Here is a 23,238-nt window from a genome sequence, read left to right on the forward strand (position 1 = left end):
CAACTGATTTTTAATTCACTCACTCAGGATCAGGTATTGAAGTAAACTCAATGACTGAATTTTAATTGACAAGATAACGGTCAAGAAACCTTAAATCATCCGTCGTTCATTTCGCTAGGTTCAACACACAGCTGATTTTTCAAGCTGCAAGGCGGAAATATAAATAATACAACTGCTTCTGATACACTTCATTAGTGGATTAATTACCTCTGCCTTGGAAAAAAAATTTTGTTTTGTATCCTTGCATCACTAAACATGGAGAACTCACACAAAACTTCTACCAAAAACCTCTCAAATTATCACTCTCCCGCCTATCTCAAATCACCTAATGCTCTAGCTCTACAAGCTTATGCCTAAACTCCGTCAATTACAAGTAACGTAACTCTTCATTCTTTATGCTTCAAACACCAATCCTTTAGAAGGAGATGAATTATAAGTGTACAAGAGAAAGCAATTTCGGGATAGATGAAATTTAGCCGCCGTGTCTCTATTGTTTCTTCATCTTGCCTACAGCACCTTTGCTTCTATTTGGCTTTCGTTTTTGCCCACTCCGTTTGTGATCCTCTGGTTTTTCATGCTGATGCACTTCCTCAAATTTGATTGGTTTTATAATTACACCAGGTTTCTTCACCACCTGCACAAACACAAGCAAGGTGAGTGGATAAAAAATTGGGAAACACGATCAAGCCATTATGCTGCAAGGAATACATAAGGGGAGCAGGGAGAATTAAATGGGAAAAAAGGAGAGAAGGGGAACAATGGAAATAGCTTCCCAAGTCAATGCCAAACCATATTTCACAAATCTCCTCTCTTTCATCACATGAAAAACTTACACAAGCACCCCCACCCCCCCCAAAGGAAAATATGAGGTTTTGAGGACTATTAATTTTGAAAAGATTGAATAACTTACATCTGGCCGATTAAGAGCTCTGATTGCTGTCTCTGGGTTAAATTCAGACCCAATGGGCATGCGCACACTCTGTTCAAAAAGTTCCTTGGATGTGAAAGGATATGGCAAAGTTTTTGTTTGCAATTTCTCAGCCTGTCAAATACAAATACAGAGAGATTAAGAAAGAGAACCACTTAACCACAAGAAAGAGTGCAATTAGACTATGTAGAAAGGGAAACAGAGTGCAATTGGATGTCCCTATACCAGAATGAGAAACACTTTGTCATGCATGTTCCTTAATGAATGCACACTAACAAAGAATAGGCTCATTTGACAAAAAATCAAATATATTTACTAGTATGACATGTTGACAACACAGTTTATTTTTATCTTCAAGAATAATTGATGACAATAATAAATTTTTCTCAAAAAAAAAAAAGTCAATTTCACAAATATTGGAATTTTCTGGCACACAACTCTTAACCTTTAATGTCCCAGTTTAAATCACCTCAACATATGCTGAGATGGAAGTTGATTAACAAAACCAAACCACTTACCTTTTTATCCAACTTCTCAGAGATGATGACATGTTTGAGATGTGCATCCTTCCTTTTCTTAAGAGTTTCTTCCCTCTTCCGCTTTGCATCGTCATGTTCTTTAAGCATCCACGAAGGCAAACCTTTTTTTTGCTGTATATGAGTCCACTGGCCCCAACCAGGGAGCAAAACAGGTTTATCAGGTTCAGGATTTTCATCATTCAAGATCTCCTGTTTATCCTTCTCAAATTCTTCTTCCACATCATCCCCAGCAAAAGCATGTCGAATGAGCTCCGATTGAGAAGGAAGTTCATATGAGTCTTTGGGGCCTGTGGACAAAATCCCATCCACCATTTGTTCTTCGCTATCTGAATCACTTTCCTCTTCTCCCTCCTTCAGAGTTTCCAAGAAAAGAAACAGGACAATAAGGAGCTGCCCAAACACACAAAAGGTAGAGCATAATTAACAGTAGCAAAGAGATCAAACCTTCAAGTCTTGATTCTGCACAATAGGTTCCTTGATTTCTTGTGACTTTTTGACATTTGCATCCACTCCATTCTCACTTTTCATCTGCCATTGCATACGCACCAGTTAGCACATAAGACCAGCTTCCTCTGCATTTAAGAACGTTACAAAAAATGATAGCAAAGTATAACCTTTCTCCACGAGTCTGAGGTAAAAATAGCAACTTCATATGTTGTTTTTGGGCCTGGGTCTCTAACAATGTCATCAAAATTCTGTGTACCGCAAAAAAAGTAATATCTATCACCCTCAAGAGTAAAAGATATGAAAATGGAAGGCCACAACAAAATCAGAAGCCACATTACCTTGAATACAGAATCCTGACGAACATCAGCAGCTTCTTTATGAACACAATTAGGGCCAGCATCCTTCTCAACATCATTTTTTCTGCCACCCGTAGTGTTAAGATTCTCTTTGGCTTCCAAATCATCTTCACTATCACTATTACCATAATAATTATCCATTTTCATCTTCTTATTATCAGTTTTGATCTTATTGTTAGATTCTGAAGCTTCATTATTAGCCATGCCAAAGACCCTTCTACCACTTGCAGTGGCTGGTTTTAAATTTACAGCACCAACTGTCCCCTCTAATTGCTCGTACTCCTGAAGAGCAAGCTTAGCTTCTTCAATAGCTTCTTCCTTTCTTTTCTTCATTCCACGAACCTAATACATAACAAATGACGCACAATATATCAGGAGAAAATAAGCAAATACAACTTATGAGTAAGTCTTTCAACAGTCCAAAGGAAAAATTGAAGCAAAGCATACCATGAAAGGTAAAGAAAGCACTCCAGAGTTAGGCACTTCCTCATCGTCTTCTAATACTTTCAATGTCTTCTCTTTTGCTTTTTCTAGCAACTCTGATGCCCTATCCTGGTCTGAACCCTCATCATCCTCATCACTACTGCTATCACTGCTGCTACTACTACTGTCCTTCACAGTGTTTATTTTTCTTGTCAAAAGAGCATGATGGTGAAGCTGTTCAGCCATAGCTGCTCGAGTACCTTCATCCTGGGCATTCAAACCACGCTCTAAAATACGCCTTGCCCACTTTGACTTATTTTTGTGCTTCAAAGTCATTCGCTCCTGCATCGTCATGTAATAGAGAGAAAAATCAAGATTCCAAATTTTTTACTTTATTTTTAGGTAAACGCAGATGAACTAATATCATTTGAAGAACAGAATATTAATGAAAATCAAGAAAGATGATGGATTACCTCAGCCCGTTTGAACTCTTGCTTCCTAGCCTGCTCTTTGGCTGCCTCAGGATCCATCAGCATTTCTGCAGAAGCTGCTTTAAGTTTGTCCTTATTTTTTAAACGATGATAGGTTTTGGACTTGATCTTTTTTACGCGTTTTCTCTTCATTTCATGATGGAAAAGAAGGCTGCGCATTTTAGCAATGTGATTTCGGTGCTTCATGTAATCTTCTGCAGATATCTGCCAAGCATCAATGAAGACCAGAGACACTCAAATAATCTTGAAGATCTTAACAACTGAATTTTAAGCAATGACAGACCAACAGTTGCACATAATATTATATGCAATTGAACAGAGACCATTGCAGAAGCATAACATATTAAAAGATCCCGTTGATTTTATTTATATATCAATAGAAAAAGTTAGAGAATGACAAGCTATAAAATAAAAATATGCAAAATCAAAATGCAACCTATATTAATGTTTGCTCCTCATATGAAAAATTCCTTTCATGCATATAGAAAATTATGATATCAGTTGATTTCAAGACTTCTTCAACATTATAGTCCAAACTTGTCAGAGCCAAAACCTATAAGCTCTCTGATAGAAAAACCCTGATGGCAACACATATTTCTGAAAATTCTATAAAGCATAAAAACATGCTAACATCTGAAAGGAAAAAAAGTTGAGTCCAAATTCCACCGAAAAATAAAACTTAATAACGGCAATCAAAGATTAAATGGTCATATTAATTCAGTTGGATCAATGATGTGTAATTGCACTGGACTATATCTTAGAATCTTCAAAAATCTGACAATGGTTGTAAACTAATTTAACTATGTCTTGTCCAGAAATGCAGTAATTTAGTGTATTCAATATGTTTTAATCAAAAGATCAAACTGAAAATCATCACAAATATAAGGGAAAATTTACTTAGCAAGAAGAAATAGTTTGTTTGGTTATAGAAAGTTTATGACCAGAAGGAGAGGCAGGCATCTTGCAAACCTATAAAAATAACAAATGCCAGGTTTAGTCAACAAGGTCAGTCTAAAATGCCCATACCTTATTTAGTTCCAGAAGCTTGGAACCATCTGCTTTGTGAGCTTCAATAACTTTGTCATCATAAACCAAAGAAGCAATTTTCTTCTCAAACTCAGTTCTAGGCTCAAATTCAGAAGCTATTGCCCCTACAGTTGAAAACCCCAAGTCTACATCTTCACCAAAAAAAATAGTAGGAGCTTCTCTATTCCTTTTGACCAAGTGTTCCCACTTAGTAATATCTTTCTTTGAATGTTCATACACTGCCATCCTCTCCAACTTCTCTCTATCTGCCTTTGGAAGCGGAGCTTGAATAGATGTTGACTTTCTGTCCATGTATTGCACTCTTTTTCTAAGTTTGCTATATCCAGGTTTTCCTTGAATAGGCTCCAAAAGATCTTGAACTGTAATGTGGCCATCACCCTCCAGAACATCACGAGTAGGATTGTATTCTGACTCAGGATGTGCCTCAGATATAACCACATTATTTTTCTTTTTCTTGCCTACATTGTCAAAAATTTGAGACCAAACATATCAACTTAATAGTATAAGGTAACTTTCCAATGCCCACATGAATAGATCCAAAAAATTTTCTCATTTTTCAATTAAGGATGGCATGTTTACCCATTGCAATTCATGTGAAATATCACATGTATGTAAGAACTGTTATAAACAAATATAAGTTTCAGATTGATGACTATGTCGAGTAGACAAGAATTTTCACATAAAACACAGGTGCTAAGTCCTGTGTCAGACAGATATCAGCCATATTGTTGAGGACATTTAATTCAACTTCTCAAACAACAAAGTTGTTAGAAACTTATATAGAGATACCAAGAAAAGATAGGATAATTAATTAATAAGATGACCAAGATGCTTATTCTGTCTGTTAGAGCCCTACAACCATTAAAAAGCACACATAAGTCATTGAACTTGGTTTATCAGTGAACCTCATACTTATTCGACGATGTATATTCCACAAAGTCTTACCTTCAAAGGCATCATTTGACATTCCAGTGATTCCTTGCAACATCCTCAAGTGCCTTCCATCATCTTCCTCTTCAACCCCATCACTATCATCAAGATCTTCAATCAGATTCCCCTCATTTCCACCAACATCAAAGTCGTCGTCATTGTCATCATCATCATCATCCGATGACACATTTTCATCCTACATGAGAAAATTAAAGTATTAACAAACATAAGGAACTAGAATTTAGGATGCAAGATACGATGATATCCTAGAAATAATAAGAAGAAGACTGTGAGATGTGCGATAACCACTAAATTTATCGAAATACTTCCTAGAGACCACAGAATCATATATGCCATTGCTCATAATTTCATCAAATCGTGGAAATCATTGCAGAGTTATTGCCCCAAGCAACAATTAGCAGCTTGATATTCAAATTAAACTATAGCTCCTTAACATGATTCAAACTCAATTTCACTTCAAGCTTCAATCAATATAGCTTCATTTAGAAGATCTATATTTTAAAAAATAATAATAATTAAATTCGAAAATTGAGCAAATGATAGAATACAAAAACCCTAAAGTTCAGAATTACAAAGTGTTTTCAAATTAAGAACATATAATAAACTCTAGAACATTACAAATTTATTATGAAAAAAAATGAAAGAAAATTCACTTAACGAGCTAAAAAGTGAGAAGCGAACCTCAAAATCCTCAGGAAGCTCGTATTCATAGTTCTCGACAGGGTCGAAGCGGCGGTTCTTCCGGGACTCTTCTTGGGGCACTTCTTCCTCGTACTCATAAACATCCTTTTCCACATCCGAATTGATCTCGTCATCGCTGTTGGATGAAATTCTAGCGTTCAGGCGGTCGAGCTCCGTTCGCAGCGCAGAAGGCAAGCGAGGACCTGTTCTCTTCCTTCTCATATTGGATTTATCCTTGCTTTTCTTGGTTAGGCCTTTGGAGTTTGAATGCTTTTTGAACTTTTTGTTCGTTCTGGATTCGCCGCCTCCGGCCCTCTCTTTCCGCTTCTTTTCTGCCATCGCTAAGCAGAGCTTGTGGTAGTGGTGGTGGTGGCCGCAAATAAATTGTGGCTGCTCAGTGAGAGCGAAGGGGTTTACTAGGATTTAGGAATTTGGAGGCTAAACCCGACCCTTTCTCGAAACGGTGCGGGTGAACTGAGTCTCTGACCAGGGAAAAGCTTGGCCTTTAGTCAAGAAACGGGCTCAAAGCCCAACTAAGTTGGTTTAAACTTTAAACGAGGACGAGTTGGTGGATATAAAATTTGGGCTAAAAATCCAAAAGTGGGCCACCAAGCAAACATGGGATTTCTTATATCAGAATACAAAATTTTATTTTCATACAGAGCAAATTAATTATATTTAAATTGACATTACATTTTAACTATTCAAGTCTCTAAATGGAATTGAATTTGGTTTTATATTTTAAATATGTAATGATCTATTTTATAAAACCATTTGAAAAATGTGAACAGTATATATAACTTTTACTTTAATGTGGAGAAATATTCCGTTTGATAACTCAAATTGAAATAATAATTGTACGTGACATCTAATAATGAAATTTCCAAATCTTAACATTGCTATATGCAATATTTTCCTTCCAAGGCACGCTCTTTAAAATTATTATTGCCACCTCATAAATCAAAGGCACCTTCCGTTTCGCCGTCATATAATTCGTGTTTCCTGGCTCTTGAACAAGTTTAGTACACACTAAGATTTTTTTTTTTACTTTAATTTTAAAAATTTAAGCTAACTTATAAAATTTTATCCTTTACTGCTACAACTACTTATTTTGGTTAAGCGACGGAGCATGATCAGCTTGTTTGTAAAAGCAAAGCATGAAAGTTTGGTTATTAAGATATCAATAATTGTAGTATGATTGACTGGAACAAAACCAGCAGGGCGGCATCAGCTGAAAAGTTACATGAACTTTTCTCAGAACATGAAAAAGTTACATGAAGTAGATTGTAATTATAAAGCTGATCGTCGTGCATGGTAACTGGGCTGCCTGTTTAATTGCGTAGATTAGGTTGGAATCGCCAGCCATAAAAGGTGTGGATGGAGTTTTCTGAACTTGGATATGAAAGCAGCAATCTAAAGGAGTGTACGTCATGCATCATGGGCAGAGCCCTCCCCTGAATTAAAACCCCAGAGCACCAATGTTGCTGATCTCTCTTCCTTTATCCATTAAGTGGGGAGGAGGAGGAGACTATATTCCTGCAATTGCGCCTTAATTACCTTTTTCCAATGGATTAATTAGCATAGTGAATAAGCTCGAATATGTACTGGAAAAATAAAGAGAAAGGGAAGAAAAAAGAAAGAAAGAGAGAGAGAGTAGAATATGATGAGAAAATGGGAAGAAATTAATGTATATTATCTGCAACTACATTACTTACAAATTATTCATGCATTAGAGAGCTTGCAAACGAGGTAGTAGAAAAGAGATAAAAGAAGATAGGGCGAGGAACCCGTGTTGGAGAAGGGGAGCACGTGCAGAACGCGAGACATGGCATTTGAGAAGCCAAAATGGATTGGCAATTTTGCACGTGCCCTGCTTCTCCAACAAGGAGCTACTCACCCGGTAGCTGAAACCATGAACGAGTTCGAAAACGTGTTTGAGTAGAGATGTGTGAGTGTAAGAGATGAATGAAGAAGGTCAAGTATTTATAAGTGCAAGAGAGAGAAACGGAGAGGGACGGAGCAGGCTTCTTTTTTTATTTTATTTGTAATAATTCCAATAAGAAAGGGAGGGAGCAATGAGTGAAATTGATAGCGTTGAGGGATTGGGGCTGGAGGGGAGGGGAGTGGAGGAAAATCTCTGGCAAGGAGAAAGGCAAAAGCCATGCCATGCAATCATGGTGATACGCAAAGAAATTCAAAGTAGAGATAGCTAAGGAAGACCAAGCGGGCACTGTCTGCCTTAATTTCACAAAACCCATGCCACCACCAATGTGTTTGTTCCCTTGCAGGATCCGAGGCACAGACTGACAAGCAGAAAAGACTCTAAAAACCTATCCCACCAGCAATCAAAAAAGTTTACCTCCCTCCCTACCATTGCTAGCCTTTGGATCAAGAATCTCGTGCCATGACATCGGGTCCCACCACCATGTCTGGGATTATGGGGCCATTTGGTGGGTAGGCCACCTCCCTCCTTTTTTTAAATTTGAGTTTCTCTTTGGGGAAGAACCTGTTGGTGCAAGAGGCAGAGGAGAATAATGTAAGAGTGCAGCTAGGCTTTGCGTGTTGCCGTGTTGGCTGCAAACGTGCAAGCTTTTGAGTGTGGGTATGTGAGAGAGAGAGAAAAGGGCGTTTCCTAACAGGGAAGGGGGCCTCCCTAGGTTGATATGATTCCCTATTAATAGAGTAGGCACCAGCTTTCACCCCCGCCAAGTTTATGGCCTTTTTTCCATAGCTTAAACGACTCGATAGAATTTCTAACACCCTGATGATAGGGATTTAATGCATGCAAGCAAAGCAATATGGTTGCAAAATGAACCATATTATCAAATCATGCAAACTTTAAGGATGGAGCAAACGTGTGCAAATATCAAACTCGGAATTGTAATAATGATCCCATACAATAATAATCGAACGAGTAAACACCAAGCTAATTTCACAATTTCTTTCTGAAAATTTTCCCTAAAAGCTGTTATCCATCCCATTCCATCCCATTCTTTTTCAACACTAATCCTGAATGAAGTTAAACTCAGCAGCTGTTAGTAGACAGACAGTGTTGTTAAGCTCAAGGGTCAAGTTCCTGTCTCAGAAGACAGGAAGCCGCAAAGGCTTACACGAGCTCAGAAGCTCTGTGTATTAAAAAAAAAAATGGTAAGATCGAGAGCAGAGTTGAACGTGCCTTTTTTTTAATATATATATGTACCTGAACTGAAGTGGTGTCACCCTTAAATCACCGCTTCTGCCATGTGGAAGAAGAACATAGATTCTGCGATGAAGTCATCATCAAAATCTAGAGAAATAAATGCTAGCGTGTGCATCGTGCTCCTGCAATTTTTTTTCGTGGTTTTGTAGTAAATGCCTTATTCGGTCATACACTCAAATTTCCTTCACACGTTTTCCAAACGCTTACTCATGCTTCCGACTTCCAACAAGCCAACGTCCACCATGCTTTGATGCATATATTTGACTTTTCCTTCAAGAACACAGGAACAGCAAGAAAACAAATTGGCCGACGCGAGATATTATCATAGCCTATGATTGATTTTCAGTTGACTCTTGTTCATGCCATGATCCAAAGACAGATTTTTCTCCTCAGAACGTCACGTGTGTTTACATATTTACCCATACAAATGCATAGGCTTCATCGATTAAAGTCCATCACCAAGAGGGTACTTAGTTGAATAGATAAAGCAGGCAAAAGCATTAGATCAAGCCAGCGATTAAATTTTGGGTTCAGGTTTTCTTTTCTATGAAGTAATGAACGTAAATTACATCTCCTATATTCAAATTTCTAAAAGAAAGAAGGGATTAGATTCATTAAGTTAAAAATGTATGAAATTAGAGCACTACAGCTGGACAAATCCCCTGCCTGGTATCCAAAAGGGGTTGACAGATAGGAGGAAATATAATTTCATGAAATTACAAGATAAGAAAAAGTTTAAGAACCGCAGCACAAAATGGTGATAGAACAAATATGGGCAAGTAAATAACTACTTGGTGTATTTGAAATTAACTTGAACCAAGTAACGCATCCTAATCTGATCCACATTGTAGACTATGTATTCATTGTACCATAAAGCACCCTGCAACAAGAATTCCAATGTATAAAGCAAACACAAGTTTTGAGTACAGTTTCAAATTAAATGGTTAATTTCCTGGAATAAAAATTCTTCATGATACCTCACGTTTTTGCTCCTTTGGCTTTCCAAGGGGAACTATGACACCATCATCAAGTGTCTGGGCTTCAGAGGGATCTGGTGCAGTTGCACCAACACCTTTTGTACTGCAATACAAAATTAACTTCACATCAATTAACATGCTGCTAAAGAGAGTAGAGTAGAACTAACATTTATATGTTGCCACCAAATGGTACTAGATAAACAGTAGATTCAAAACATATGTGGCAAGAAAACACTCCTCGCTGTATCTAGCTGTGGGTTTGGAAACAAATAGATTGCCAGGTTGCTTATAAGCTCTTAGTCGTTCACGTAGAATTTTACAAACCTCAACTTCCCATCTGGCAGCTTATCGGCATCACTTTTAGCTTGTAGAAGCTCAGCCATGTCACCCAGTGCAACCTAAGAGGTAAATCATTAATTACTTGTAAGAATACTAAACCACAAGAAAGACAAGAAAAAAATAATATATGGAAGCACCAAGACATGCACACATGACTAGCAAGCAGTCAATTTCAATAGTTCCAAGAAAATTCATATGCAAAACATCAAAGTAGTGAGATCAATGATTGGAACCTTTCAATTTCAGTCCATTGAGAATTAACCAGTTTGAACCATTGATACAAAGAATATCAGTTTGCAATGTCTGATATAAAGAAATACTCAGATTGCAATGTCTGCTATAAATCCTTAAAGTTGACACAATATTAACACATTTGATGGTAGAACCATGTTCCACTGTATTACCAAATTATCATTTGAACCGAATTAAAAACAACCTCACATAGAAGCAGCACCCCAGTTGTAAAGGAAGAACTAGTGTAGCAATAATTTGCACTTTTGGAGAACATATCAGCAAAGTAAACCCCCTTTCCAAACATGTAACCTGTTACAGGTGCTTCAGGTGGAGCTATGCGCAAACCTGGCAGATGTTAAGAACAAGGTGCGGTCAGATAGTGGTTATTGACAAACAACCTCACATTCCCACTCATACATTCTTGACTACATGCATAAACAAGAGAGAAAAGGAAAGGCCCTGGGACAGAATGCCAATCCCAAGGTCCAGAAACAGCAGAGAAAAGGAAACACATCCTGCCAACAAATCTATACATACTTAACTACATTCAGAAACAAGAGAGAAAAGGACAGACCTTGGGACAGAATGCCAGTCCAGTTAGTAAGCCGGGAACCATGCCACAAAAGCATTCTATTTTTGGTTGCAGAGAACTGCTCAAAAAAGTAAGAAGCCATTAAGATAGACCAACATAAAGAGCTAGGTAAAAGGACATTCTACACTTAACAGGGAAATTTTTTTTTTTTTTTTTAGAAAAGCAACAGGGAGATATTAAATTTTAAATACAAAACATATTCATGGGAGTGGCACCTTTTTAAAGCATTCAATTTCACCTTCTCTTGCCACCTTGAATATTTGAACAATATCAACAGTATACTGTGAATGTGTCTTTGCATGAGTGTTCCGAGAATACTTTGCAATCTGAGCAGGGGAATTAAAAATGAATAGAGAAAATGTAAGAAGGCTAGCTACCAAAATGCATGGCTAAAAATGTAAGGAAATTGCAAAACTAATCTGTAAATTACATGTTTTTGTCAAAATTCAAAGAGGGCCTCAAAAAAAGAAATAAAAAGTTACAAGTTGCTTAAGTTTTTATGTTTAAAACTTCTAAATTCTAATGCTACATAGACTAACAAATACCATAGCAAATTCCTCAGAGTCATCGTCCAGTGGAATCAGTTCACAATGAAGCTGCTGGTAATGATAATGTAAAGGATCTTCCTGCAACAACGGCACAAACTTAAATTAGAACAGAAAAGCAGTGCATGCATAACCCATTGAGAAAGAACAGGAAAAAAGCGTAAGCATCTCAAGATAGATAGATATATATATGGACACATTAATATAGCAAAAGAAGTCAGAAAGGAAGAAATTTGGGTACTAAAATTGACTTTTCCATAAATTAAGCTCACTATAGACCAAAACAATCAAAGATGCATAAATTTTTAGCAGTCAGCTTAAGAAGAAAGAATGAGAACAGTTGAAAAGTAGACTTTAAACAGATACAAAGAATATAGCAGAAGTCCATATGCTTTACAGGTCATACAATTACAGCTCTAACGAATGCAAAATAAGCTCTACAGCAAACTCACCTTTCTCTTGAGGCACTCACATATGATGCACATAAAGACAAACATCTTATAAATTTACAAGCAAAATACAATCATGGTCGCTATGCAGTCCTTGTTAGTCATGCAAGCACTTCTAGTTGTTTAAAAAACCAATTTACTGTTCAACTTATTTAATGGATGAAACCAGAAAGGAGATTAAAGGGAGGAGAAGGTTGTAGAAAAGGTACAGCACAGCTTATAAGGAATACCTCCATCATAGTGTCGTCCGTTAATAATTTCGTTGCAACCTCTATTTCTCCCAGGGCTTCAACCTTCAATTACATAAAAGGAACTGAGAATGCTCCTTCTAAAAGAAAGCAACTATGAAAATTGGCACCAACATGTAAAAGGCTCACATAAACAAATAGTCAATGTTATTAAAAGCTGCAGGATGAATTCACTGAGGTTGTCAGGAGAGTAATTAAAAAATATATATATATATAGGCTGGCTAGATACAAGAGAACCCTTCTACCAAGATAGCAGAAAGAAATCATATTTTAAAACTAAAATTTAATGAATCACCATTTCCAACTTCTTTTTCAACTTTTGAGGCGTGTCAATGACAAAATCACCTGCAACAGTTTATATTTCCATGTTAGTTGTAATATCATGTATGGCAAGAGACAGACAGAGAAAGAGAAGACTCACGCATTTTTTTAAATCCAAAATCATGTGGAATCACAGTGTAGAATTCCCTGTGATTAAAATGAAAAAGAAATTAACCAAGAATCAAGAATATAAATTCCACATTTCTTCAAAACGTTAGAAAGTTTTAATTGACATGACATGCCGTTTTGAATATAAAGCTACTGTTATATATCTGTAATAAAAGCTTAAAAAGGTTCTTACGAGCTTAATTGCTCCAGTTTGCTCCTGTTTGATTGGCCAATCACATCAGCAATTCTTTTCAAGACATCATAGCCCTGAACATATCCAATTATTAATTAATTTGTTATTTTAGGTAAACTCTACAATCAAACAAAGGCACTCGTGTATATCAGTACATGCTAATATTGATAGTTAATGCAAGCTTTAGAAAGACAAGCATGCAGAAGCAGTGTGGAACCAAGACATTCCCTATAATAAGATCAATGCTAAGAAACCATTCCAAGAACAATGCACAGCAGGAGGTAGGGGACCATAATGGATGGAAAATGGCCACTCAACTTGAAAAGTAGAATTAAGGGCAGAGGAAAAGAAGTCATTTCTAAATTCAAAGCACTGAGAGCTGTGGCACCAAAGCATATAACTTATACCTACAATGATTCAACGACCAAACTAGACCTTCAAGTATTTAAAATAGTTTAAAAAGTATGCCTTGCAAGCAAATAATCACCAAAGTGGAATACTTTTTTCCTTCCACAATCTTTTATACTTTCTAACTAAACAAAAAGGTTTCAAAGAGAATGTTCTGTACATGTCTCGAAAATTACCCTTAAAATTGTTGATTTGCTTAGCTTACCAAGTGGCAACTTGTCAGCATTGTATCCTGAAAGACAGCCAAAACATTTATATGAAATAATAGCAGCAGCACAAGGATTTAAATCAAGAGGAATTTATAAGGCATCGGAAAAGCAATGGAAACAAATGTGGCTTAAAAATCCAACGAAACATCCGTCATGCTTTTGGATACTTTAGATAACAATGATTAGCTAACTAACCTATTTCCATCATTTGTTGCTTCATCATGCTGATATTGCATATAAGAGAGATAAATTTAGCAATGCGTTGTTCAAGCTTTGTCTCTCGCAATTGAGCACCAACGGAAGAGCCTGTCTTTTCTTCGAGCTGAACATAATTAATGAGAATTCAGAAGTTTCCATTAGGCATCCAAGACTCCATATAAAAGGTAGGATATAGGATGCCCTCCTCTCCCATTCCCCTCATTTTCTAAAACACAATTTTAGGGCAAGCAAAAATCTGGCTTCTTAAGCATTCAGATAAATTAGGAAGGGGGAGATAGAGGGAGGAGGTGCAGGAGCCAGCAAATCATCTATTTGTGGGTCAAAACAACTCACATCAGATTCTTTTTCTTTTTCATCATAGTCCATTTCCAGCCAGGCATAGCACCTTGGGTAACAGACAAAGTCTTTTCTGTTGGACCAATAGTTATTGGTCTTGTTAAAGAACTTTGATTCAAACTCAACAATTGCAGCTTGTTGTGATGTAAAGGGGCCGTGTAATTTAGTTTGACCCTTTACACCAACTCTACCCCATCTATTATATACCATGTAGGTCTTCCAATCATCAGATTCTGCAAGAAAATACTTAATAAGGAAATCATGATCTTAGAAAAACTAGCACACACCACCACCACACAGACCCCAACACCCCCAACCAAAAACATGAAGATGTCGCTATAGATTTTAGATGAGCCTAAGCCCTCTTAGTATTCTCTTTCTTTCTGACTAATTATTAAATTATAATTTATAATGTCATCAAAAGATGCTTAAAGCAATAAATTTGAAAATTAGTACTGCAACAACATGTGTAACAGCATTATAATAACTGAGAAATGAGAATTGAGAAATAACCTAGAAGTTGGATCACATAGAACTTGTTATTGTTATGCCCAACATTCGTCTGATTTAACATGGCATCATAGATATTATCACCCTGCATCATAGAAATTAAAATAAATTCTTTTTTTCAAAAATAAAATAAAATAAAACCAGGCAGGCAAAATATTTCCAAACTGACAGGCTCGAAAACGGAATCTAAACTGCAAGACTAGCCTGTTGTAAAACATGATAATGAGCCTTTGTATGATCTGGAATCCCTTGGTCAAGAACTGCCGCACCCTTCTTTGTCGCCGTAACAATTTTCTCCTCCTTGCCACTGTCTTTCTCTTTTTCTTCTTCTTCTTTAAATACCTCTGTCAACACAAAACAAAAAACAAACTTGCTTTATTCTTTTATTAATGGAACTAACGAACAAAATTAAAAATACTAATTGTTACCGTCAAGAGAATTTTTCTCTGCATCTTCGCAAAGCCTCTCAATAAGTTCTTTTCTGGTCCCAACAGTGGAGAGACCTCGAAGAGTAGCTTGCTCGCGTAATTGCTTAACATTCATTTCCCGAAACTCCTCAACGGCCTTGATTTTTTTTGAATCTTCATCATCATTATTATTATGATTAGACTCGCTCCCTCTTCTTTTCTTGTTATTTTCAATTGCATTATTAGCATCATTTTCTTTATTTTCCTCTTCTTTCTTCTTCTCTTTAAGCAAAGCTTCCTCCAGTCTCTGCACCTGTTAACAACTCAAAATTAAGGAAAAAGTAAGAAATGTGCTATTGAAGTGTTGTAAAGTAACGGGCAGACAAGTGAATAGAAAGAGAGATTGGGCGACCAGAAAGGGCTTGGTTCCGTTGGTGTCAAGCCCACGCTTGGCGAGCTCGATTCGGAGCTGGTCTACTTTGAGCTTACTTGCCATATTTTTGCTTCTTTATAAGCAGAGAGAGAGAGAGAGGGAGAACTCGGTTTTTCAGATTGTCGGAAGAAATGGAGGGTTACCATTTTATATGATGGAAATTGTGGTTCAAAACTCTGTCGTTTTAGTAGCAGATTTCCGAGCACGACACTGGCGCGTCTCGTGGAAGTTTTTTGACTAACCCAAAATTTGAAAAAATCCATGCTCCCTACGTCGTCGCTTACGTTTAGAATAATAAATGAATAAACAGTGTCAAGCACCCTAAGTAGATATCGGGCCGAATCCCCTGGGTTCAGAAGGGAAAGCCCGTTGAGAATTGCAGATCCAGGAAAATTGAAAAGGTTGAACCCTTTGTCTGTACACCCACAAGAACAAAAAGAAAAAGGAAGGAAGGAAAAAGTTAAAACCCTTGAATTGGTTGTTGCTGAGGGGAGAGTGAAATTTGTGAAGCAGGCATGAGTAGTGAAAGGCAAGAGCTTCAGTTGGATCCGCAGATTCAGTCGGCCCAGAGTTCGAGAGAAGACATGATTTCGTGGGTGGTGGCGCTGGAGACGGCTTTGTTGCCGTGCTTGCCGGCCAGAGAGCTTCAGGCTATCGACCGTTCTCCCCACCCTTCTCATCAGAGTCAGTAACCATTTCCATTTTCTTTCCAAAGCGTTGCCTATAGTTAGATACTTAGTTCTGGAATCTAAGATAAACAATGGGGACGCTTGAACAGCGCCCTTGTGATCGATAAATCCTTAAACACAAATTAATTAATTAATGAAAAATGAAATACAGATGACCATAAGTCTCGAGTTGTAGTTTTCTTTTTATAGTGATAAAGAAGATAAAGGCAATTTGAAGGGAGTAGGGGCAATTGCAGTCGCGTGCACTTTTTCTTTTTCACTGTTGAATTCCTTTCTAGTTTACTCTTTTTTTGGTAGATGACTTAATGCATTCATTACTGCCTAAATTGAAGCTTCAAAGTTACTAAATTTCAGATGCTTGTTTCCACATTCCTCAAGTTACAAATTAATATGCGCTTGACATTCAAATTACTATCCCTAGCTTAAGTTAACCTCAAAATTAAGTAATTTTAACCTTTTTGGATCGAATTCGTATGTGCTGAATGGTGTTTATATTTGCAATATACTGTAGTTGATGTAGAGAGACATGCTAGAGACTTCATGGAGGCTGCCAAGAAGCTACAGTTATACTTCATTGGCCTGCAGCGTGAGGATCAGCCAACCAGGGCTGAAATGCTCAGAAAAGTAAATCCATCCAACTTTTACCATAGATGCTGTTTATATGCTTACCCAACTCCAATCCAAAGAACCCATATTTGATGTGTTTCTTGTACTAATAGGAAATTGCGACAATGGAAGAAGAATTGAAGGTAAAGTCTGAGATCATCAACAATCAAGAGAGACTGATCCAGGGATGGCGTAAGGATTTGACAGACCAACTGGACAAACACAACACTGAACTAGAGAGAGTATAGTTGACTAGCAGTAAGGACGTAGTGACCTCTAAGGTTATTTTGCTTGAGATTAGTTTGAGTTAGGGTCTTGCTTTACTTCCAGTCATCTTGTTGCTCAGCAGTGGCGGTATTTTTACTCGCTGCTTGCTAAACTGCAGAAAGCACAATTAATTCAACCCATCAATGTACTAATTTAGTCTTTCTGCAAAGTTTGAAGTGAATGATGATGGGCAATAACAAGTGGTAATTGATGCTTATTTAATAACCATGAATTCAGGTCCCGTTGGGTATTGAGATTGGATTTTAATAGGTGGGCATCACATTTCACACCACCTTTTAACTAACTGCATATCTGACTTTCTAAAACATCCCACCGGTGAAATTAATCTGTAAACCTTATCACTTGTTTCAGGTTACTGTTGTTCACAGGTATAACTGTTTTATGCTTGTTTTCATTCTATAAGACAAGTTTTAAGGAAATAATAAGTTTGTCAAGATCAAGCATCTACACCATTGATATATATATATATACTTGTAGTAGCATGCTTGGTTAACCGGAAAGAATAGAATGAGAATAGAATAGTCATTCAAAAGGAATAGAATAGGAAAAGAATAACTATTTACATACTAATAATATTACTAAAAGCATTTGCTATTTATTTCAAAAATAAAAAGTCATTAGCCAACGAAATTTGGTGACAAAGTCAAGATTAATGTTGTAAAAAATGAGCAAAAAAATCAGACAACTCTTTGGATAATGTTTTTAATTATTCTTTTGTGTTGAAATTTTTGCATTAATTCAACAAACTTACAAACAGGGAAGTTGCATTCAGGGGCAAATAAAATAAACCATAAAAAAGTAGGTAACATTATGGTTCCACGTAATTGACAGTAATTAATTCAAAATAATTAGTTTTAATAGTTTTATACATTATTACAAAAAAAATTTAATAATTTCACATAGTTCAAAATTTAAATGATTAATACTAAAGTACAATGTTATTATTTATTATTTTAAAAGTAAAGTTTGAAAACTTAAAATTTTACATTAGAAAGAATGTAAGTGTATTAAACTATAAATTTTCATACACAAATAATTCTATAAATTAATACCATATTCCTAATAAAATATTTCCGAACCCAAAGCTGCAAGGTAGACTTTTCAAAGTTTTTATCAACACTTTTTTATTATATACCAAACGTTAAAATATTAACATCCCAACAATCACATTTCATTAGAATGTTGCAATAGTAAAATCCCAAATGCAGCCTCAGTTCTCTGATTGGGAACCATGACAAAAGTATACATGGGCTGCTGCAACTACAGCACTGAAGTTGACGCATCTGCTTTGGCATAAAATTTTAAAACCAAATAGCATCCTCAATGTTTCTACTCATATTAGCACAAAGCAATAAGCAGGTAAGCATAAATCAACTAATTTTTTCAAAAAAAGACAAAGTACAAAAGGAAAAATTGTAGCACAAGGTACAAATCTGGACTACAATCTACAATAACACTTCTGAAGCTCTAGTTCAAGAGAATATATCACAAAATAGCTATTAGATTTGAGGGCATCTAATTGACCATCCATAAACAAGGCCTTTTTCTCAAGTCGATAGCAACAAAAAGGACTTGGACATTTTCTGTCTTCCCATCTACTTCTTTGCATAAGTAATCAACATCTGGTTTTGCTGTATCTTGAAACCTTGTAGTGCCTGCATTGCCACTGTTGATTGCATCTCGTTTTCATACTCCACAAAGGCTATACCTGGTTTTGTTTCCACCATCCTAACGTCCTTTAAACCAGGGTATTGGTTGAACAGCATTTGCAGCATCATCGTGGTTGTATCATGAGGAAGATTCTGAACAAACAGAATGTTATTTGGTGGTGCTGGAGCTTCTGGAACAATTGGTCTAGCGCCCAGATAGGGTATTTGCGATAGCTGCAGCATTTGGAGGAAAGGAAGCAAATGATGAGGATCATCTACATTTTTAACCTTTTTTGTCTTCTTGACAAGAGGATGTAATTAAATATTAATTTCAACTAAATAAACAACAAGACCCTCAAACAAAGGACAATGTTTCTTCATTTACAATTCTAAAGTATCCAATCTTGACCATTGATAAATTTGGCCACCACAAGTCTCATAGAGGTAGCATGATAATGAATGGTCAAGTTCAATTAGCATCCAAATTTCCTGAGAGAAAATAAATATACAACTAGTTCTTCAACACCACAAAGCAGTACAAATTCAATATAGATTTAATAAAAAATGCTCTCTCCAACTCTTTTGACCAGCATGAGGTTTACACCAACTGGATTTCAGCAGTTCATAAGTTATATATGCGGCCAAAGCCTAAAAAATATAACCTTCTGAGCAATCTGTACTGAGGATACAGTTGCAAGATTAAGCAGGGTTAACTTCAACCAGATTCCATAGAGAAAGCAAAGACTTGAACAATCACATACTAAGATACTATATTTTACATCACTTACAGGAGGTGTTGCACCATAAGCACCAGGATAAGCTGGATTCAAACCTGCTGCTGCTTGATTAGGATCAAGTTGCTCTTTTCGTTTTTTCCCTCCTACATTTAAACAAAAATAAAATCCCTCAAGAGAAGAAAAAGAAAGAGAATTACAAAAGAGATAAAATTGTATGCCAGATAGGTCAGAATAACCAACAAGTCAAAGAAAGAAGAAACAATACACATGCTTAGTGTTAAAGAACATTTACCACTAAAACATAACCATCCTGAGTTTTACTTCCCCACCACACCTATATGTACCCAAAGGTACTTTCTACTGAATAAATGAGTTTATGGTGACGATGAGGACCCAACTAATGACAGAGAACATCTAAACAGATCAATGGTGGGGCAAAAGGAAATAACAGTGAGAAGAGGAACAAAGCCGAAGGGATGAGATTTACCTCGAAATTAAGACAATTTATAAGGCATCTAAAGGTGCATCCCATGATTATAAATCAATGGTCAATACATTGATTTGTAATATCTCAATAGGCTGTGATGCAATGTTTGAAGAAGGGTCCAAAAAGACTCATAAATCCAATTAATAATAGAGGAAAAAACATGTTACTAACAACAATAGTAGAAATATTGATTGCATGTACAAATATAGAAAAATGGCATACAAGAACAACAATAATAATATTACTTGCTCAACTATTAGCTTCAACTAAGATGAGGGAGACAGAGGAATGTACCCTTGTCCTCATGCCTCTTTCGCTTCTCTCGGGGAACAAAAGTACCATCTGCTTTTGCTATTATATCTGATTTACTCTTTGCGTATTGTATTCTCTGCAAATTATTAAACATTATTTTCATTATTTAATAGTAGCAAAACTTATGATGCTTTGTGGCAGTATAGAACACTGTTTATAAAAATAATCCACCTCAATCTCCAGAATATCCTTCCAATTCTTCTGAAAAAAAATGCAATTTTGACATATTAAAAGAAACTTTAGTCAATTGTTGCATTCTCCACTAATGACGGTACTCTATAAAATTTAGCCATTGTTCTCCAAAATAAAAGGCTAGTCAACCAATATTGGTTAAAAAATAAACAGAAAACAACCTAAACAAAGACACGAACATAAGCCCAAAAAACAAAAACACTCAAATTACTGAAATTTATCGAATCATAGGCAAAGAAATACAAAAGTTTTTAAAATACAAATACCATTTCCTTGTCGTAAAAGGGGAATCCCTGCATTCGCCTAAGAGCATTGGTAGCGGAGTTAACACCCTCGAAAATAACCCAAGCTTGACCTTTGTGTTTCAGCGTCTTGAATGCTAACACATCCAGTATCTTCCCAAATTGTGAAAACACAGCGTGCAATGATTTCTTCAACTCTGCACACATCATTCAAAAGAAAAAAAAATCAATAAAAAACAAACCAATGTAAGCCTTTTTCTTTTTTCTTGTTTGGAGAGTTTAAATAAGTACGGTCAATTTTGATCTTCTCGTTGAGATTGTTGATGTATAAAGTCATATTCGGAGGAACTTCTTCGCCCTGACTAATTTCCGCCATTTTTTCCCCTAGCTCTGGCTCTAATCAAAAGCAAAGAGCAGTGAGTGAGACGAGCAAAATATTTATATTTTTTTGGCCAAGAGCAAAACGGGGTTTAATTCGGGGCTTTTCCGGATAAATGCCCTAATCGCTTGCAGAACAGTCGATAGGGAAAGTTGGAAAGGTTGAACCCAATATTGGGCTGGGCTCATTATTTTTTCTGGATGCAGGCTAAATTTATGGGCCAAAGTTTTGTAACTTGGGCCCAAAAAGTAAAAGGGTTGGCTAGGTCCAAGGCAAGTCCATAAGTTTCAAGCCGGTTTTTCGTATAGTATTTAGGACCCAAACTGAAATAAGGATATCGTCCACCGCTTAAGAAAAATGAACTGTTGTATTCGAATAATTAAAATGCGTTTGATTCATGAAATGGAATAAAAAAAATAAAATAATTATTTTATGAAAATAAAATAAAATAAAAATTATTATATAATTTAATTTGTAAAATGAAATAAGATAAAAATGACTATTATGACTTATTTCAACATTTAGTTGGTGAAAATAATTTTTGAATAGTAAACGATTAGATGATAAAAAGATAAAAATGTCATTTGTTATAATATTTGATTTTTAATATAAAATATTTATTTTTAATCATTTATTAAAATTACTATTAAATTATTATTTAAAATTTTAAGATAGTTATTTATTTTTATTTTATTTTATTTTTAGAATGTTAATAATTTATATTTCATTTAAAATATTAATAATTTATAATTAAATATGAATACCATTATTTTATTTTATTCTTTATTTTTAAAATATTAAAAAATTAAAATTTTAATTTTAATCTAATTTGTAATTTTAAAATATTAATTTTCATAATTTATATTAAAATATTAGTTTAATTTAGAGATAGGAGAGAGGGAGGTGTATAGAGAGAGAAAGAAAATGTGAAAATATACAAATTACATCTTATATAAGAAAATAATTTTCAAATTTGATAAAAAGTAATTTTGTATCATAAGATTTTTTATCTATTCCCTCAAATGTGGAATAGCTATTACCAATCAAAAAAAGGTCATTTTTCATAATAATCATTCCCATGAATCAAATGCAAAAATAGTTAGGTAATAAGAACCAAATATGTTGTTAGTTAACTATTGGCACATAAATTTTAAAATTTTTTCTTAAATAAAAAATAATAAAATGATGAGAGGTACGTCCATTTTATATTACTTAATTACAAAAGTTTTGTATAGAGGGAATAGCTTACCTCTGTTTGGTACAGCTTTGGTACAAAGAGTAACTATTATCTAATAATAGCTATTTTTTAAAATAAGGTAAAACTCAAGCATAACTATACCCAAGCTTTCTCATGGGTTTTGCTATTCCATGACTGAGGAAATAGCTTTAACATATAATAAAACTAAAATACCCATTATAATTTAAAAATATTATAATCCTAGACCTATAAATATTTTTTTTTCTTGTCATTATTCCTTCTTATTTTTCTCTCTTCTCACGTTCTTTCTTCTTTCATTCTATCTCTAAGTGGCACTCAACATCGAAGATGACGTTGATGGCGGCGACAACGGCTGCATCGACGATGACGACAATTTCACTGTCGAATATGGTCGGACAAGATTCAAACAGAGATCCAGCCAGATCTGGCACTCAACGGCCAGATCTGGTCGCGGGAAGCACCGGATCTGGTGCTTCCCGATCAGATCCCACGGTTGGATCTGGCACTCCATGACCAAATCCAGTCGCGGGAAAGTGCCGATATGGCACTATAGTGGTCAAATCCGGCCACATGGTGCACTAGATAGGCATTTTATTACACCGATCTCCTTTTCGGCTACTGGCCCATGAAGAAGAAAAAAAGAAAAAAGAAAAAATAGAATAAAAAAGAAAAAATTATTTGTAAAATTTAAAATATTAATATTTTATATATAATTTAAATATTATTAATATTAATATGATTAAAATATTATAATATTAATATTTTAAACTATTAATGTTTTATTTATTCAATTATTATTATATTAAATTTTTAATGAGTATAAATAAAAAATAAAAAGTATTAGTAT

General features: G+C 35.5%; 4 protein-coding genes across 4 annotated transcripts; 1 reads left to right on the forward strand and 3 right to left on the reverse strand.

The window, feature by feature from the left end:
- Window positions 1-36: 36 nt before the first annotated feature.
- LOC18613576 (U3 ribonucleoprotein (Utp) family protein) lies at window positions 37-6,284 on the reverse strand. The gene is made up of 11 exons (XM_018114249.2): window positions 5,864-6,284; window positions 5,177-5,357; window positions 4,211-4,689; window positions 3,167-3,388; window positions 2,718-3,035; window positions 2,253-2,612; window positions 2,082-2,162; window positions 1,912-1,995; window positions 1,447-1,818; window positions 911-1,042; window positions 37-634 (listed from the first exon to the last, which is right to left on the reverse strand). Exons 1-11 carry the CDS (start codon window positions 6,200-6,202, stop codon window positions 488-490), a joined length of 2,715 nt encoding a protein of 904 aa, XP_017969738.2. The 5' UTR covers window positions 6,203-6,284; the 3' UTR covers window positions 37-487.
- Window positions 6,285-9,647: 3,363 nt separating this feature from the next.
- Window positions 9,648-15,790, reverse strand: PARP2 (poly(ADP-ribose) polymerase). The gene is made up of 18 exons (XM_018114179.2): window positions 15,571-15,790; window positions 15,180-15,471; window positions 14,956-15,095; window positions 14,755-14,836; window positions 14,239-14,474; window positions 13,882-14,008; window positions 13,654-13,709; window positions 13,070-13,143; window positions 12,869-12,915; window positions 12,743-12,792; window positions 12,429-12,491; window positions 11,750-11,830; window positions 11,420-11,530; window positions 11,187-11,262; window positions 10,815-10,957; window positions 10,364-10,437; window positions 10,040-10,142; window positions 9,648-9,942 (listed from the first exon to the last, which is right to left on the reverse strand). Exons 1-18 carry the CDS (start codon window positions 15,652-15,654, stop codon window positions 9,850-9,852), a joined length of 1,932 nt encoding a protein of 643 aa, XP_017969668.2. The 5' UTR covers window positions 15,655-15,790; the 3' UTR covers window positions 9,648-9,849.
- Window positions 15,791-15,947: 157 nt separating this feature from the next.
- LOC18613578 (mediator of RNA polymerase II transcription subunit-like protein) lies at window positions 15,948-17,385 on the forward strand. The gene is made up of 3 exons (XM_007050893.3): window positions 15,948-16,275; window positions 16,792-16,904; window positions 17,000-17,385. Exons 1-3 carry the CDS (start codon window positions 16,107-16,109, stop codon window positions 17,132-17,134), a joined length of 417 nt encoding a protein of 138 aa, XP_007050955.3. The 5' UTR covers window positions 15,948-16,106; the 3' UTR covers window positions 17,135-17,385.
- A 1,103-nt stretch (window positions 17,386-18,488) lies between these two features.
- On the reverse strand, window positions 18,489-21,287 carry U1A (spliceosomal protein U1A). The gene is made up of 5 exons (XM_018115706.2): window positions 21,085-21,287; window positions 20,818-20,990; window positions 20,342-20,435; window positions 19,612-19,703; window positions 18,489-19,057 (listed from the first exon to the last, which is right to left on the reverse strand). The coding sequence occupies exons 1-5, from the start codon at window positions 21,167-21,169 to the stop codon at window positions 18,770-18,772; spliced, it is 732 nt and encodes a 243-aa protein (XP_017971195.2). The 5' UTR covers window positions 21,170-21,287; the 3' UTR covers window positions 18,489-18,769.
- Between the last annotated feature and the right edge of the window lie 1,951 nt (window positions 21,288-23,238).

Source organism: Theobroma cacao, chromosome 1 (genome assembly GCF_053813885.1).
Source record: "Theobroma cacao isolate CCN51 chromosome 1, ASM5381388v1, whole genome shotgun sequence".
Classification (NCBI taxonomy): domain Eukaryota; kingdom Viridiplantae; phylum Streptophyta; class Magnoliopsida; order Malvales; family Malvaceae; genus Theobroma; species Theobroma cacao.